The following is a 17,959-nucleotide window of genomic DNA, read 5'->3' as shown; positions in this document are numbered from 1 at the left end:
AGATATTGATGGGGGAGGTAAAACAGACCTACCTGAAGCAATTCCTGTGATAGAGCTTCCCATCCACTAAATGTCTCTGTACCAGATGCACATGTTTCTTGCATATAGCACAGATACTGCTCCTCGAACTCCGGGGGCTTTCGCTGCCTGTGGTGGAGACCCGGCCCTAAGGGAGATGGCAACAGAGCCTATCAGTTCAGCCTCGAGAGCCAAGAATCTGGCAGACATCAAAACCCAAACTGTGCTCAGCCATAGGCTGATGATCTCTGGGAGGAATGATTACTGCTGGTAGGGACAAAAAGCACCTAGCAAGAAATGAGAAACCAGATTATATACACCACTTTTCTGGGGCCGAATTCTTGGCTCCGCATATTATTCATTCTGTGGCTAGAGAAAAGCCATCTCCCCTTTTTGTGATGACTCTCTCCTTCCCCACCACATTATCAGCTTTCAGCAACTTGTTTCAATAATTTGCTCTTGTAAATTCTGCTCCTGTTAATAGTTGTTGAACTTTGGACTTGGCTCTCTACATCTAAGGGAAGTTCTAATAATGGAGTCCGGCTCAATTATACCTTTCTCTGTTATCTCTCCACCCATCAAAGCGTTCCTTTTCACTTAGTGGTTGGAGAATAATGAGAATTTGGCCTTTGTCTAGATTTATCAGCAATGAAAAATGCCACACCCAGACTGATCCAGAGGGAGGAACCCCTTACTACTCCTATACTCCTTCCTCATTAATGGTCAAACTGAAACCTACCTCTCAACCCAGAAGGGATTAGCCCAAATTGGTCATTTCCACCAATAATTGCCAATTAAAGCAAAAGCTCTTAATCTGGGATCAGTGAATTTAGGTTGTTTTTTAATATTTTCATAACCATGTTTCAAAATAACTAGGGGGTGGGTTTATATCCTACTTATTTAACTTTACATATTTAAAAACATTATTCTGAGAAGGGATCCATCCAGACTGCCAAAAGCAGTCCATGACATAAAAAGTTAAGAGTCCCTGACCTGGAAAAAATAACCCCAGAAAGCTCCATAGGCATAATTTGTCAAAAAGAGATCATAATAGCACCTCCCTTCTGGGACTGCTGTTAGGATCAAGTGGCATCATAACTGGAAAGCATTTTTAGCACAGTACCTGGCACACAGTAAATATTATATAAATGGTAGCTATTATTATTGCTATTACCACATTATTATTGTTGCTTTTGAATAGGAAATTTAGAGAAAGAAAGCTGTCTTTGTAAGTCTTTCCCAAATGTAATGAGAAGTAAACCTCTTCCCTCCCAGGACCAATCTGAAAACTCTATATACTGAAATGTCAGATTTTTGAGAATCTTGGATCTTATCAGAGATATTTTAGAAAGAACTGGAAATAGAAATATGAGTTGGATTTTTAACCTCATTTGGCTCTGATACTGGAAGACATCCCTATGATCCTTGTAATCTTTCACCTTTTTTTTTTTTTTTTTAAATCAGATTTATAATGTCTAACCTTCCTGGTAATGATTATCTATTTTTAGGGGAAAAAAAATCTACATTGTGCTTTGAGTTCCTTAAATAAAGATTTCTGTGCGAAGGCAGGGTGTTATAATTGTAGTATAACATCAGATTTGTGTAGGGTAACATAGGTCCTGAGGGGAAGGATCTGAGATGCTCACAGGTTTTGCTGGCAGGAATTCCGTCGCTGTGCTCTTCCCTTGGACGATGGGGTTTGTCCGGACTGGAGAGAGTGGCTGCACAGGGGCTGAGGAAGCAGGCTTGACAGGCTGTGAAATGACTTTCTTCCCTACAGGTTCCTCAATCGAGTCTGTAGGAGGCCTCTTCACTCCAGCCATGCCCCCAACTAAGACAGAAAATACAAAGAACAGATGAGGGCCAGTAGAATGAGCCACCAGTGGCACCCCAAACCACTATCGCCAAGAGGTAATGGGGCTATAACTCTGCTTTCCCCGGTCTGCCTGAACTAGATTAAAATGTAATTGGGAAATGTTTAACAAAATAAATAATTCTCTAACACAGATAATGTTCATTTGTGGCTTCCTAAGTTAATATGTGGCCTGCAAGGATCAGTTTCTTTTTATTTGGAACCATTGCCTTAAAGGATAAACTAGACAGGTGCTTCCCCAAAGAAGGGGTCCACTGCCCCCCAAATATTTTCCATTTCTGAATTTGCCAAGACAGACCAAAACAAATATTGTTCTGATTCCACTCAATCCTGCCATTCCCTGATCCCCACGTGCTCATCCACACACTCCATCACATTAAGTATACACACACATAAATGTCACAGGTAAGATTCTATTTTTTAAATTTTTATAAAGCTTTTTTATTTTCAAAACATATGCATAGATAGTTTTCAACATTCACTCTTGCAAAACCTTGGGTTCCAAATTTTTTTCTTCCACCCCTTTTCCTTATCCCCTCCTCTAGATGGCAAATAATGCAATATATATTAAACATGTGCAGTTCTTCTATACATACTTATACAATTATTGTGCTGCACAAGAAAAATCAGATCAAAAAGGGAAAAAATGAGAGAAAAAAACAAAATGTAAACAAACAACAAAAAGTGAAAATACTAATGTTGTGATCCACACTCAGTCCCCAAAGTCCTCTCTCTGGGCAGATGTTTCTCTCCATCACAGTTCTATTGGAACTGGCCTGAATCACCTCATTATTGGAAAAGAGTCACGTCCATCAGAATTGATCATTGTATAATCTTGCTGTTACTATGTACAATGATCTCCTAGTTCTGTTCACTTCACTCAGCATCAGTTCATGTAAGTCTCTCCAGGTCTCTCTGAAATCATCCTGCTGATCGTTTCTTACAGAACAATAACATTCTATTATATTCATATAATATAATTTATTCAGCATCTACTCAGTTTCCAGTTACAAGTAAGATTCTCAGAGGCAGTGTGTTGTGATTGAAAGACTCTACTGTGTTTGGAGTCAGGGTCTTAGGTTCAAATCCTGGCGCTGACCCTGATTAGCTGCATCAGCACAGACTTCTCCTCTCTCTTAGCCTTATTTCTCTGTAAAATGAATAGGCTGAATTCCAATAGACTTATGATGGAGAGAGCCATCTGCATCCAGAAAGATCATTATTATCTATTGTTATTATTATTATTTTGTTTAGTCATTTCAGTCATGTCTGACTTTTCATGATCCCATGTGGAGTTTTCTTGGCAAAGATACTAAAATAATTTACCATTTCCTTCTCCAGCTCATTTTACAGATGAGGAAACTGAGGCAAACAGACTAAGTGACTTGGTCACAGATTTAGTAAGCATCTGAGGTCAGATTTGAACTTACAAAAATCCTGACTCCCGGCTCAGCATTTTATCCACTACTCAACCTAGCTGTCATTTTTATTAGTTGTAAGAGTAATAATAGTACTTTAACATTTGCAAAATGTTTTCTATATGTTATCTCATTTGATATTCACAATAACCCTGTAAAGTAGGTACCCCTTTTACAAATGAGAAAACAGAGTGAGAAAGATTAAATGACTTTTGCAGAGCGCCACAACTAGTGTCTAAGGCAGGATCTGAACTCGAGGCTTCCTGCCACCATGTCCAGAATTCTATTCACTATAACTCACCCAATAGACTAACATGATGTACGGGGGCTCAAACAAAATACAAAGTACTCCTCCTAGAAGGGTGATCACATTGTGATTCTCTAATCATACCTTTCCCTGCTCGATTTAATTCCCAGGAATAAGAATTTACTGAGCACTTACCAGCACTGGTGTTAGGAACTAGGGACTAGGCAAATGCCAAATGTCAGGGCTAGATAATAAATTCAGAGGCAGAATAACCAAACTGGGGTAAGGACCTGTGTTCCTCACTTCTGATACACTTTTGATCCACAGAACAAGTCACTTAGCTTCCCTGACAGTAGAGTTTCCTCATCTGTAAAAATGTTATCACACCCCTACCATAGGGTTGTTGAAGGGAGAACACTTGTAAAATTACAAATTGGTACATAAATATGAGATATTTGGTGCTAATCCAGTTCAAAACTTCTTAAACTGTAGGTCACATCACCTATGTGAATGTGGGGGGAAATCACAAAATTATGATTATCAGTAAATATTTGGTTTTATATACCTATTTTATGTAACTCTATACCCAGGATCATGTAAAAATTTCTCAAGGAAAGAGTCACAAGTAGAAAAAGTTTAAGAAACCCTGATCTAGTTCAGAGAAGGGAGAGTTTGTTGTAGGCTGGAATGATCACAGAAAAGTTCTTGGAAGACAAGATGGCACCTTTTAACTGGATCTTAAAGGACAGGTTCAATTTAAATAAGAAAAGAAAAGAGATTAAGGAGAAAAATAAGCTTAAACTTAGGGGCAGCTAGAGTGGCATAATAAATAATAAATAGAGCACCAGACCTGGAGTTAGGCAGATCTGAGTTCAAATCCTAGCTGAGTAATCCTGTCTTTTCACCCTGTTTACCTCATTTCCTCCTCTGTAAAATGAGCTGGAAAAGGAAATGGCAACCCACTCCTGTACCTTTGCCAAGAAAACTTCAAATGAAAGTCAAGTAATAACAAGAAATGTGCTGAGCACAATGCTAAGTGCTTTACAAATATCTAGTTTACAAATTGTCTCATATACTGGTTAAAATGATTGTGCTTGTATAACTTATATCAAATTGCACACTGTACTGAGGAGGGAGGAGGTAAGAGGAAAGGAGAAAAATTTGGAACACAAAATCTTATAAAAATGAATGTTGAAAACTCTTTACATGTAATTAGAAAAATAAATACTATTGAAAGTTTTAAAAATTGTCTCATGATTGCCTGGATTAGCCTATTTTTGGATATTACTTGAAATACATATATACTAGCAAGTCTCCCTTCTTCTGTGGTCAGAAATAGTCTGAAGTAGTTTGGGACACCTCCAGTGCAGCACTGGCTGAGCAGAATGAAGAAATCCAGAATATTATTCTATCAAAGATCTACTGGATACATTACAGGCCAAGTAGTGGCACATTAATCTGTCATCAAATGGTGTGGATGAATAAATCCAGAAGAACACTCATAGAGAAGAGAAAAATGTGGGAGGAGAGAAAGGAGTGAGGGAAGAAAAGGGAGGAAGATGGGAAGACAAGAGATCAAAGAGTAAAATAGTTTTTAAAAGAGTTTAAAAATCATTCAGAGCTATAAAGGAACTTAGAAGCTACCCAACCCAAGCCATTTTCTAGGGTCATCGAGGCAAAATCACATAAATAGTAAACATTAAACCCAGATGATAGAGAAACAAGCACAATAGCTAAGATTTCATGGAAGCTCTTTGGACTCCAAACCCTTTCCACTCCACCAGACCTCATCTTATAAACAGATTCTTAGGAGATTGGGGAATTCCCATTGCATTGATGGAGCTCAGCCACCAACAAGAGCTTACAGTGAATTGCACAAAGCCCTTTTAGTCTGAACCAAAGAATCAGATCATAACTGTTCTCCCTCCCCCAAACCCTGAAGGATCAGCCTCAAATCTCAAGTAAGCTCTTGGTGGTCTAGCAAAGATCAGGCCTTAAGAAAGATCACATAAAGGGCGATAGAGTCTGAAGGGACCTTAGGGGCCACTGAGTTCCAACCCACTCCCTCCCAACACTTTACAGACAAGGATACTGAAGACCAGGGTTGCACATGTCTAAGGTAGAAAATGTTCTCTGACTCCCAAGACTAATGTCCTATCTAATGTTCCCCTGATACAATTAAAAGACCAGAGGACTTAGAGCTTGGATAATACAGAACCACAGAGGGCAAGCCTTGGTCTGCATCCTCACAGCAGTGAAAACACACAGCAGGTCACGGAGATCCCAAAGAGGGGATTTTTCTATTTAACTAAAATAAAGAAAAATAGATTTCCTCAGGGCTGGAAGATAGGGGTGGAGGGGGGGTTAGGAAGGAGGATGAGAAAATAGAATAAAGAAAATGAAGGGAGGAGGGAACATAGAGGTTGGCACTATTCCCAGAGTCACTAGTTTTGAACGGGAATTTCTAAACTTCAGATTAGGAATGTGGCAAAGGAGGCGGGACAGGAGATGTTAATAAAAGGCTGAGCCCAGCAGAGTTGGAGAGGAAATCATGGGTGAGTGGAACACAATACTGGGTAAAATAGGAGCTTTGGGAAAGGTCATGCTACTTGGGGAGAGAGGGTCCTGGGGACTTCTATCTGTCTTGTTCTGAGAGCACAGACCCTCCTGCCAAGTACCCCTTACACACCATATTTAGAATAACATCCCCCCATCCCTATATAGACTAGATCTCCCTCTTAAAATGCAAAGGAGCTATCAAGAAGAGTTTCACAAGTTCTTGAAGGACTTCAAGAATCAGAAGTCTCAAAAGCAGACTTTCAGTGTCCCCAATAATATTTATATAGCACTTTAAAGTTCACAAAGTTCATATATATCTTCATTTTTTCTGAGTTGATCTTCACAGCAATCCTGTGAAATAGATGCTATCATTATCCCCATTTTACAGATAGGAAGCCAAGCCTGAGATAGGTTTAAGGACTTATAAGTGAGATGGTCACACAGCTAATAAATGTCTGAGGCAGAATTCAAACTGCAATCTTCCTGACTCCAAAGTCCAGCACTCTCCTCACTTCTCCACCCAGATGCCTGAGTGCCTGTAGTAGGGGACATACACACTCTTTTCAGTAAGAGAGAGGGGGGATGCAGAGTCATTGTGAGGATCAAATGAGGCAATCAGTATAAAGCACTTGGCACTGTGCCTAGAATATAGAAACCGCTATATAATCATTAGCAATTGTCAGCTCATGAAACCAGCAGACAGGGATTGGGGGACTTGTCCAGAGTCATGAAGCTGGTGGGTATCTGGGGGGCGGATCTGAGCTTTGGTCCTCCTGGCTCCAGAGTCTCTCCACTGCATCATCTAGCTGCCATTGATGTTGTGAGCATCATTTTTAATGAACTGCTTACAGAGAGAGAGATAAAGAGAGACAGAGAGAGACAGGGATACAGAGAAACAGACCAGAGAGAGAGAATGGGAGAGACAGAGACAGGCAGACCTATGGACACAGAGATAAAGAGAGAGACAAAAACAGAGAGAGACAGAGACAGAGGGAGAGACAGAAGGAGAGACAGAAAAGAGAGACAGAGACAGAAAGAGAGATAGAGCCACAGACAGAGAGACACAGAGAGACAGGGATACAGAGAAACAGACCAGAAAGAGAGAATGGGAGAGATAGAGACAGAAAGAGAGATAGAGCCACAGACAGAGAGAGACAGGGATACAGAGAAACAAATCAGAGAGAGAGAATGGGACAGAGATAGACATAGCCATGGACACAGAGATAAAGATAGAGACAAAAACAGAGAGACAGAGAAAAGAGAGAGAGACAGAGGGAGACAGACAGAGAGATAGAGCCACAGATAGAGAGACAGAGAGAGACAGGGATACAGAGAAACAGATCAGAGAGAGAGAATGGGAGAGACAAAGACAAACAGACCCATGAATACAGAGATAAAGATAGAGACAAAAACAGAGAGAGACAGAGAAGAGAGATAGAGACAGAGGGAGAGACAGAAAAGAGAGACAGAGACAGAAAGAGAGATAGAGCCACAGAGAGATACAGAGACATACTGAGATAGAAGAGCAGACAGAGCCACAGACATAGAGACAAAGATAGAGAGAGACAGAGGGAGAGACAGAAGCAAAGTCAGAGAGAGAGACCAGGGAGAGGGGCAAAGAACTGGACAATCCACTCATTGTTTAAATGGGATGATAATTCTTGTTTCAAGTAGAGAAACAGGAGCTTCTCTTATGGATTAGACTTCATCTGCTTGGCCCCAGAAAGCAGAACTAGGATGAATGTAAGTTTCCCAGTTTTTGAAAAACGCCGTGAGCTGCCTCATAAAATATAGAGTCCCTCGTCCCTGGAAGTCCACATATAGAGGCTTTCCAATAGACTGTGAACAACTTGAGGATAAGGCCCGTCTTTTCCTTTGCTTGTATTTTTATTTCTGGTGCTTAGCACAGTGCCTGGCATTTAGTAAGGGCTTAAAAATGCTTGTTTCCTGCATAATTAGGAAAACTGGCTTCAATCTGAACTCAGACTCATACACCTATATTAGAATTATTGGGGGGCAGCAAAAAGAGCTAACTGTAACCCAGTTAAAATTAACTGTGATTGGATGGCACAGTGGAGAGAGTGCCGATTCTGGAATCAGAAAAACTAACCTTTTTGAGATACTAGCTGTGTGACTCTGGATAAGTCACTTAACATCATTTGCTTTCATTTTCTCATTGTAAAATGAAATGGCTAAAGAAATAGCAAGCCCCTCCAGCATCTTTGCCAACAAAACCATAAAGAGGGTCATGGAGAGTTGAGTATGACTGAAATGTCTGGACAGCAACTAACCCAGTACCTCTCTCAGAGATTGATGAAAATAACATCTAACCCCAGTCCCAGACCCTGAGCTTCCCTTTTGGCAGCGAGGTGCTGGAGGTACCGCTATGAACTTGTTCCTTCTTTCCACAGAGGTGAGACAGATCCAAATCCCACCTACCCATGTCATCCACAAAACAAGACTTTGTATATCTAAAACAGACAATCTCCTACCAAGTTTCTTGTTAAGTAAGAAACTTATATACACAAAGCAGGTTAGGAAGCACCGTTGAGGTGAAAGAGAGTTGATGAACTTATAAAAACTCAAATGACTTCCTCCCTAGGGTTTCTCCCAAAACAATAAAAAGAACAATTCTTCCCAAAGGCTATGGGAAGAATACTGAGGAAGAAGGTAAGAGAGAAGTGACTACTTACTGGGTGACCGGCCATGAAAATAATTGTAATACTGGGAGACATAAGTCAGGATGCTCAATCGATCGGGCACCTTGAGAGCCACCATATCTTCTGCATCCAACAGAGCTGGTATCCCCAGCTGCTCCTCCGCCACTTGGAATGCCTGCAACAGAGGGGAAAGGACAAAGGCAGAAGACACTTATTAGATGAGATAAGTAATTGTCCCTCAGGGCACTTCAGCCCAATGGCTAAAGTTGAGCAAGAGAAAGGAAATGCTGCCATTCTGAATAATTCTCTCTACCTACATTTGCTTCCAAGGCTTATAATCTTCTAGCACCAATGAACTATGATCCTATATCTGCTTTCCTCAATTGTCTCAGTCCATCATGATCTTTTTACGACAACTGGAGGAGATTTAGGGTCTGTAACACATCACATAAAAGCTTCACGGTACATGAGTTTCTATTGTCCATGTGGGCTATTTTTTTTACCTGGGAATTCCCTAGATCAATGAAATCACAGGTTCAGTCCCTATCCCTAATGTTTAACACCTGATGGTGAAAGGGACCATCAGAAGAGTGTCCTTGAACGCAGGCAGGCAAATTGCTGAACAATTCCAAACATATGGGTAGGGGGACAAGGACCAGTCTTTATCCCAGGGACAACACGCTGAGAGTTTTAGACATTTTTGGCCTAATAGTTGGATATCTGGACATGAAAGAAAGTGAAAGGGTAGAAATTGGAGAATAATCTCCCAAAAGGTCCCTTTTTTTTTTTTTTTTTTTTTGGCTCTTTCAGTGATTTTACAAACACAGATCAATGTCCCCACAGCTCTTTTTTTGGCACTGGGCTAAAGACACATTCTTTCTCAACATGAATCCTTATATGGTCACTAATTGCCTGGAATAGCTTCTCTGAAAGAGGGAGATGCATGCTCCCAATAATCCCAAGAGAGCTTTCTTACTCACTAAATAACCATGTCAAACAGTACCATACAACAAAAAAGACCCAAAGCCTCTTCTGTTTCCACTCTTTCTCCTTCCCCAATCCCACTCTACGCTCCTCCCCCCACCCCTTTCTGGAGCTACCTAGTACATACAGAGAAACAATTATGTTCCCATAACTGGAATGATGGGAAAGAGACACACTGGGGGGTGTGGGAAGGAAGACAGGCAGGCTGGAGAGACACAGATGCCTTCATTCACCAGACTGACTCTTCAGGCAACTTCAATCAAGTCAGCTCCATAGGGAGCATAGGTCATCCCCAGGATCGGTCTCTCTTTCCTTGAAAGCAAGGACTGTCCTTCCTTTTGCTTGTATTTGTATCCACAAACGCCTGACACATAGTAAATGCTTAATGGATATTTGTTACCTGCAAGATCAGAGAAGCAGGTCTCATTCTGAATCCAGACTCACATCCCTACACTAGAGTTGTTGAAGCTCTCTCTTCCCATCATTCCCAGCACTGCTAACCAGATACCCTCCAGTCTCTGGACTCCTTCCCGCAACTATCAGAGCCCAGTATTCCAACTAAAACTGAACTGTCCAGTGGGAAAGAAAGGAAATTTCCAGACTTGACCCACAGGGCTGGTGTTGCCTAGAATTCATGCTGGGTTGAGATTGGAAAGGCAACCAGAGTCCCAAAAAAGGCCTGAGGCGGAATACAGAAAAGAACAAGGGCATTACATAAAGAAGTAAAGTAAATAAGGATGAAGAAATTGAGCCTATGATTTTCTCTCCTCCCATCCCAAAAATGATGATAAAACTCCAGAGTCCTGAGAAGCTAAGCTGAACCTGGCAAGGGGTATTTATTAAAGGCAGGGCTTTATTTACCTTCCTCTTCTGCCTCCACTTCCAGTCCTTGCCCACCTCCCCTCATTCCTTGTCCTCATTCCCTTATTATAACCTAACTTCTGCCCTTTGCTTCTTTCCCTATCATCTCCTCTCCTACATTCTCTCTCTTTCCTCCACTGCTCCCCACATTCTCCGTAATGCTACTGGAAGCCTCAGATTCTCATGTTCACTTGCCTTTCTTATCCACATATATAGGAAGAAGGAACTAGAAGAGTAACCAAAACCAAGAACACCATAGCAGGTAATGGGAAGGGAGATGAGGAAATACCTCTGAAAGAGAAAAGGAGCCTTTTATCACTCCCCATGATCACTGTTAATTACAAGCATTCACATAAGATAGGGAGCAGTATGACTTAATAAAGAGAGCTGAGCCTGGGGTCAGAGATCCTGAGCTGAAATCCCAGTTCCCTGGGATCTCCCTCTTGAGCAAGCATAATCTTGAGCAAGTTACTGGATATTTCTAGGTCTGGTTTCTTATCTACAAAATTATCTATCAATCTATAATCCATATATACACATAGTCCTTTGATCATTTTCCTTTTTTTAAAATTTTAACTAACTTTTTAAAATAATATTTTATTTTTCCAAACACATATAAAGATAGTCAACATTTACCTCTGTAAAACTTTGTGTTTCAAATTTTTCTCTCTCCTTCCCCCACTGCTCCCTTTCCCAAAACAGCAAACAATCTGATATAGGTTAAACACGTACAATTCTTTTAAACCTATTTCCTTGTTTGTCATTTGTTACGCAAAAAAAAAATCAGCTGATCATTTTGTATAGAGTCATTCTAGAAAGCACCACTGACCAGAGTCTCTGGTTAGCGATTTACAGAACTTGAGGGGAACTAGAAATATATTTTAAAAAAGAGAGAGAGAGAGAGAGAGAGAGAGAGAGAGAGAGAGAGAGAGAGAGAGAGAGAGAGAGAGAGAGAGAGAGAGAGAGAGAGAGAGAATGTGAAAAAGAAAAAAAGAAAGGAGGCAGAGGGAGAGGAAGAAGTCAGCCAGCTCATACAGGTGAGGGAAGTCAGGGGTTGTTGCTAAGGAGAAAGAATGAACAATGTTCTTTGGCCTCTGAAAGGAATAAGGTTGAGGAGTGGGATACTGGTCCATTCCCAGGCCTGTTCTAGTTATAGGTCAGCTCAGGCTAGATCTGTCCTAGAGAGAGGAGCAGCTGATTTTCATCCAAGCAGACACTGGCCCTCTCTGGAGTCAGCCCACGCTCCCGGCGATGGGTGGTCTGAGCTTCTTCAGCAGCCTGGGCCAGGGGAGAGGCTGCTCCCAAGGGAGCCCATTCCTTTCTCCCACCTGCTTCCCCTGATTCAACCCCAACAGCACCTCACCGGAACCCTCCCCACCCTCAGGAACTCCGGGGGAACTGGAAAGTCTGGCTGGCACCTCCACAGAGGGGAACTGGCTGAGAAGAATGAGGGCAGAAGTCGGTGACATAAGGCTGGGGTGAGAGCCTGTTTTTCTTCTGAGAGCAGTAAAGATTGTTTTTTCAGACACTCTTAGGCAAGAGATCTAACTCTGACCTCATTAGTTAGTTCGTAAGTACCGCTCAACCTCAGTTTGCTTATCTGCAAAATGGCAACGATACCCCATAGAATGACAAAACCCTTCAGAAATTTCCTTAAAAAAAAAAAAAAGGTGGTTTGCAAAGCCAGGTACAACCAATATATTGTAGGCACTGACTCAGAGCTTCCTTAATGACATAAAGACTAGTGAGGGAACTGGAAATGGAAGGGAAACCAAGGAAGGATCAGCAATCTGAGTAAGAACATAATCAGAGATGAGAAGGGTGTCTCAGGCTCCAAGATTCAGCCTGACCTCAGCTTTGCAGAACTGAAGACTGAGAGATATCTATTCTCCTGCCACAATAATACTTCAGGAGGATAGAGCTAGGTCACTGAATTAAGGAGAGAGAACAGAAGAATAGATCGAGATGGAGAATATAGCACTTACCAGCTTATTGTTTTCATAAATATTTTCTTTTCTGAGCTTGCTAAAGTCTCTGAAAGAGAAAAAGAACATGAAGTAAAGTTCTCCAAGAATCATCAGCCTCCCCCTTCTTCCATTCTGATCATCACTCGACTGCAGACATTGCCCACCACCCCTCAGCAAGGGAATCCTAAGAGTGGGGGAAAAGCAAGGACACTTGTTTGCCCAAGTGATGATTAGAGCATTGAAAAAAATAGAATCATGACAATCTTTGACATGTTGCACTTGATGGTTTTATAAAGTGTTTCTATATAGAATTGTACATGCTTATTATATATTGGATTACTTGCTATAAGGGGGGAAGAGAGAGAAAAATTTGGAGCACAAGGTTTTGCAAAGGTGAATGTTAAACTATATTTGCATGTTTTTAAAATAAAAAGCTATTATTTAATAAAAAGAAAAACATAAAATAATGTTACATTATACATAATATAATAATAATAATAATAATATAGACAAAACCCCACTGATCCTCATTACATCCCCATGAGAAGCTAAATTTCAGAGAAAATGAAAAACCCATTCTAGGTTACTAAACTAAGAAGATCTTAGGTCTTCTAACTCACAGGCTAATGCCAGACTACCTCCCAAGCTGGTCTGGATACTGATTCTTCCCTCATTCTCTCTTGAGCACAAATCCAGCTCATCGCAGGTTTAGGAGCTCCAGAAGCAACATACTGAGCTAACAGCAATAGTGACAACAGCAACAAAATCCAGATAGATATGACTGTTCCAAGCTAAGCAAGTGGCCTGGATCCTGAGGAGCTCACAAGGCTTACACACACAAAAGCAACTCATCCAAGAGGTCATAAGTCATTCAGCAGAATAGGAGGCTGGTAAAGACCCTTAGGGTTCCTCTAGACTAAGGATCCACAGAACTTCCACTATGCTGCTGGGACCAAATTAAAATGGAATTAGGAAATGTTTAGCAAAATAAATAATACAACACAACCTAGGTATCATTCACTTTTGGTTTCCCAACTTAATATGTGGCAGTAATCCTTTTCTACTTGGGTACGGCAACCAAGATTCTTTCATTTTTCATTTCATTCCTGACCTAGAGTCACAAAGTCCTGAGTTCGAATGGATGCGTCTGCTACCACCTAACTATCCTAATCATAATATAGTCACTTCCTAATGACTCCTTTCCACTCTTTCCACAATAAAAACACTATACAAAGATAAACAAGATATGGCCATTATATATATTGTATGTACACATATATCTTATTATATCATCACTAATTATATATTAATATGCATTATATTGCAATATATTAATAAATAATAAACAATATTGTGGGAGGGGTTATTTATTCTGTATATTTTTATTGTTTTTTGTTTAGTGTATATTGTGCATATTGTTTATTGTATACATGTATATATATATACATAAATACATGCATATATGTTCAGTCCTCTCCATCATGTCCAACTCTTCATGATCCCATTTGGGGTTTTCTTAGCAAAGATACTGAAGTGATTTGCCATTTCTCTCTCTAGCTTATTTTATAGATGAGGAAACAGAGGCAAAAAGTAACTTGGCCAGGCCCACACAACCTGCAAGCATCTGAGGTTGGATTTGAACTCAGGTTGATGATTCCAGGTTAGGTGCTCCATCTACTACACCACCCAGCCACTTCTATAAAATCTTGCTATTATTAATATTATTATCATTACAGGAGAGAAAACCAAAGCTTGGAGAGGTTAAGTGTTTCATGCAAGGGCACAAGTAGTAAATTGCAGCGTCATGACAATCCACTATCTAAGAAACCCAGAATAACTTTACAATATTGGTCAAGAGGTGAAAGATTAATTCTGGTTCACTTGAATTCCTCTACTGCACACATCAGCATTCTGAGTGAGTGCCAAATGTGGACTGGCTTTGAACCAGAGACCTGGATTTAAATCTTGCTTCACACCTTTAGTAGCTGCATTTTACCTCTTAGCCTCAGTGTGTGACTTGAACACATCTAAGATCCTAGTCAGCTCTAAAACTATGTCCAAAAATCTCCCACTTTTCTGTGGCCAATCAGCCAAAATGACACTGGGCTGGCCATGGAGTCCTAAATGCAAAGCAAGCGGAGGCAGGTTGTTTGGCAGCTGGGTCCCAGAGATGGAAACTAGGAATCCCGAGTTCTGTTCCCAGTTACCCAGTTGGTCAGATAAAGACTTAACTCCAGGTTTATTCACCAACCAGAATTTCTAAGGTCATTGAAAAGGATTTATAATTCTTTTTTTCTTTTTAAAATGTTAATAACTCATTCTTTCATTATAACAAAACTGGCAAATTTTTATTTTAGATGTGAATTTCCTTACAGAGCAATATGCTTTTTATTATTATTATTTATTTGTTTATTTTTGCTGAGGCATTTGGAGTTAAGTGACTTGCCCAGGGTCACACAGGAAGTGTTAAGTGTCTAAGACAGGATTTGAACTCAGGTCCTCCTGACCTTCAGGGCTGGTGCTCTTTCTACTGCATCACCCAGCTGCCCCAAAGTCTGCTTTAAAAAAAAAAAAAAAAAATCAAACATATCTTTGATGTTTAGGAGAGAACTTCATTCAGCTTGAGCAGAAGAATGGCATTACTGGCTGCCTTCACTGTCACCTGCCCTACACCCTCCTAGGTGAGATGGACAGGCAGATAGCAAAACACTGGGGACAGCTAGGTGGTGCAGTAGCTACAGCACCAGCCCTGAAGTCAGGAGGACCTGAGTTCAAATCTGCCCTCAGACACTGCCTAGCTGTGTGACCCTGGGCAAGTCACTTAACCCTAATTTACCTTGTTTAAAAAAAAAAAAAAAAAAAACTGTGAGATCTCTAAGAGTAGAAAATGATAAACAGGAATTATAGTACCAGCAACTTAGAATAGAAAGGAATGATGAAACTAGGATGAAGTCACATTTGAACTCAAGTCTCCCACTCCAGACCCAGTGCTCTATCCATCGAGTCATATGAAGGTTGATTAATTAATTCAGAGAAGGACCAGGTCAAACAAGCAAAGAATCCTTTACATATAAAATAAAACTTTATCTTAAAATATGGGGAAAAAAAACCCATTCTTAGTTTCTCAAGCCTTATACAAACAGGAAGTCTTAGCCCTTACTTGCAGCTATTTTTCAAATATATTGTGCTATTGTTATTAATAAAACATAAATTCATTTAAATATGTTGCCAAAATTCCAATAGACTTGGGATGGAAAACACCAATTGCTTCCAGAGAGAAAACTATAGACTGAATGTGAATCAAAGCATAGTACTTTCACCTTTTTTGTTTCTTTCGTGTGTCTTTTTTCCCTTTTGGTCTGATTTTTCTTATACAAAAAGACAAATATGGAAGTATGTTTACTAGGAGTGCACATATTTAACCTATATCAGATTATTTGGGAAAGGGAAGAGGAGGGAACATAATTTAGAACACACAGTCTTATAAAAATGAATGCTAAAATGAGATGATTCAAACCAGTTCCAATGATCTTGTGATGAAGAGAGCCATCTACATCCAGAGAGAGGACTGTGAAAACTGAATGTGGATCACAACTTAGCATTTTCACTCTTTCTATTGTTGTTTGCTTACATTTTATTTTCTTTCTAATTTTTTTCCTGTTTGATTTGATTTATCTTGTGAAGCAAGATAATTATAAATATGTATGCATATATTGGATTTAACATATATTTTTACCATGTTTAACACATATTGGATTACTTGTCATCCAGGGGAAGGGAGGGGGAATTGGAACACAAGGTTTTGTAAGAGTTAATGTTGAATCCATGCATATATTTTGAAAATAAAAAGCTTTAATTTAAAAAAAAGGAAAAAAAGGAATGTTGAAAACTATCTTTACATGTATTTGGAAAAATAAAATACTATTAAAAAAAAAACTGCTGCTGAGTTTCTCATAATAAATAGCAATTATACAACTCCTATCACATGGAGGTCCACAATTTTTTTTTTTTTTTTTTAAAGGAGAAGGGAAGGGGAGTCAACATCCTCAGAAAGTCTGAAAGTCACTGGACTAGACTAAATCAGCAAATGCCTGTCCTGACTTGGGAGCAAGGTTGGCCCATTCAGGCCTTCATTCCAATCCTCTTCTTAGGAATAGGGCCACACCTCCAGCTGGGGTGTCAAAGCAAGGGAAAGTAACGCCCCAGAAATAAAACCCATAATACCCAGCATCTGGGTGCTCGGTAAATACCCTCCTGAGGCATTACTTAAACAATACAAAATCTTCAAAAAGGCTGAACAGGAACTTGGATCTTAAATAAACATCTGATCATCACCACACCCACCTGGAGAAACGTAATGATCCACAAATGGGTGCAGAACTCCACCCCTACTTCCTTGCAAGGTTCAGTCTCACCAAGAGCCCCCTACCCCCCTGGCTCTTCCAGGTGTTTCCTTTCCAAGGGTCTCCAGCTGTTTCTCCAACAATGAGAGTTGTCAAGATCACAACTGCCCACCAGAAAGGGGAAGAAAGCCAGGAATGACCTCAGAGGGCATTTAGTCCAAGTGATCTCCTTTTACAGATGAGGCAATTGAAACTTAAGTTTAATAATTTGCCTAAGGTCACACAGGTATCAGGTGTCAGAAGTAGGATTTGAACCCAGGTTCTCTGACTTGATGAAGTTCTTCTTGCAGATTATCAGGTGTAAATTGTGATATAGATAGGGGACACAGTGGATACAGCGCCAACCTTGGAGTTGAAGGAGAATCTGATTTCAAATTCAGCCTCAGACATTCCTTAGCTGTGTGAACCTGGGCAAATAAATCATTTCACCCTGTCTGCCTCAGTTTCCTCATCTGTAAAATGAGCTGGAGCAGGAAATGGCAAACTGTCCCATTATCTCTGCCAAGAAAATTCCAAACGAGGTCACAAAATGTCAGATATGACTGAAATAACAACTTGAAAGAGCATTTGTTTTAGCCTCTCTTGGTCTGTTTCCTGGTATCTAAAATGCAAATTTAGACAGAATAATCCAGTACACTCTAATTTTTTTTTTTTTCCTGAGACAATTGGGGTTAAGTGACTTGCCCAGGGTCACACAGCTAGGAAGTGTTAAGTGTCTGAGGTCAGATTTGAACTGAGGTCCTCCTGACTTCAGGGCTAGGTGGTACCTAGTTATCCCTCCCACTCTAAGTCTGCTGAACTCCACCATTTTAGAACACAGCATAGAATTATCCTGAAAATGAGATAAAGATAGCCACTGACTGGGGTTGGATGTCTGTGTGGAGGGATGAAAAGAGTTACCCCCTGGGAAGGAGGGAAGGACAGAGGGATGGGAGGAGTGAAGGCTTAAATATTGGGAATAAACAGATA

General features: G+C 40.3%; 1 protein-coding gene across 2 annotated transcripts in view; it reads right to left on the bottom strand.

Moving 5' to 3' along the window:
* Positions 1 to 17,959, bottom strand: part of MICALL2 (MICAL like 2) — a 64,691-nt gene that overhangs the window by 31,062 nt on the left and 15,670 nt on the right. For both annotated transcript variants that reach the window (XM_052000327.1, XM_052000316.1), the window contains exons 2-5: positions 12,606 to 12,654; positions 8,809 to 8,950; positions 1,665 to 1,849; positions 33 to 166 (exon numbers count right to left, since the gene is read on the bottom strand). In XM_052000327.1, the coding sequence (XP_051856287.1) occupies positions 33 to 166; positions 1,665 to 1,849; positions 8,809 to 8,950; positions 12,606 to 12,654 (510 nt within the window). The remainder of the gene's footprint in view (positions 1 to 32; positions 167 to 1,664; positions 1,850 to 8,808; positions 8,951 to 12,605; positions 12,655 to 17,959) is intronic.

This window comes from Antechinus flavipes, chromosome 1 (genome assembly GCF_016432865.1).
Source record: "Antechinus flavipes isolate AdamAnt ecotype Samford, QLD, Australia chromosome 1, AdamAnt_v2, whole genome shotgun sequence".
NCBI lineage: Eukaryota > Metazoa > Chordata > Mammalia > Dasyuromorphia > Dasyuridae > Antechinus > Antechinus flavipes.
Note: the sequence above shows the minus strand (reverse complement) of the source record. Positions and strands in the feature narration are given on the sequence as shown.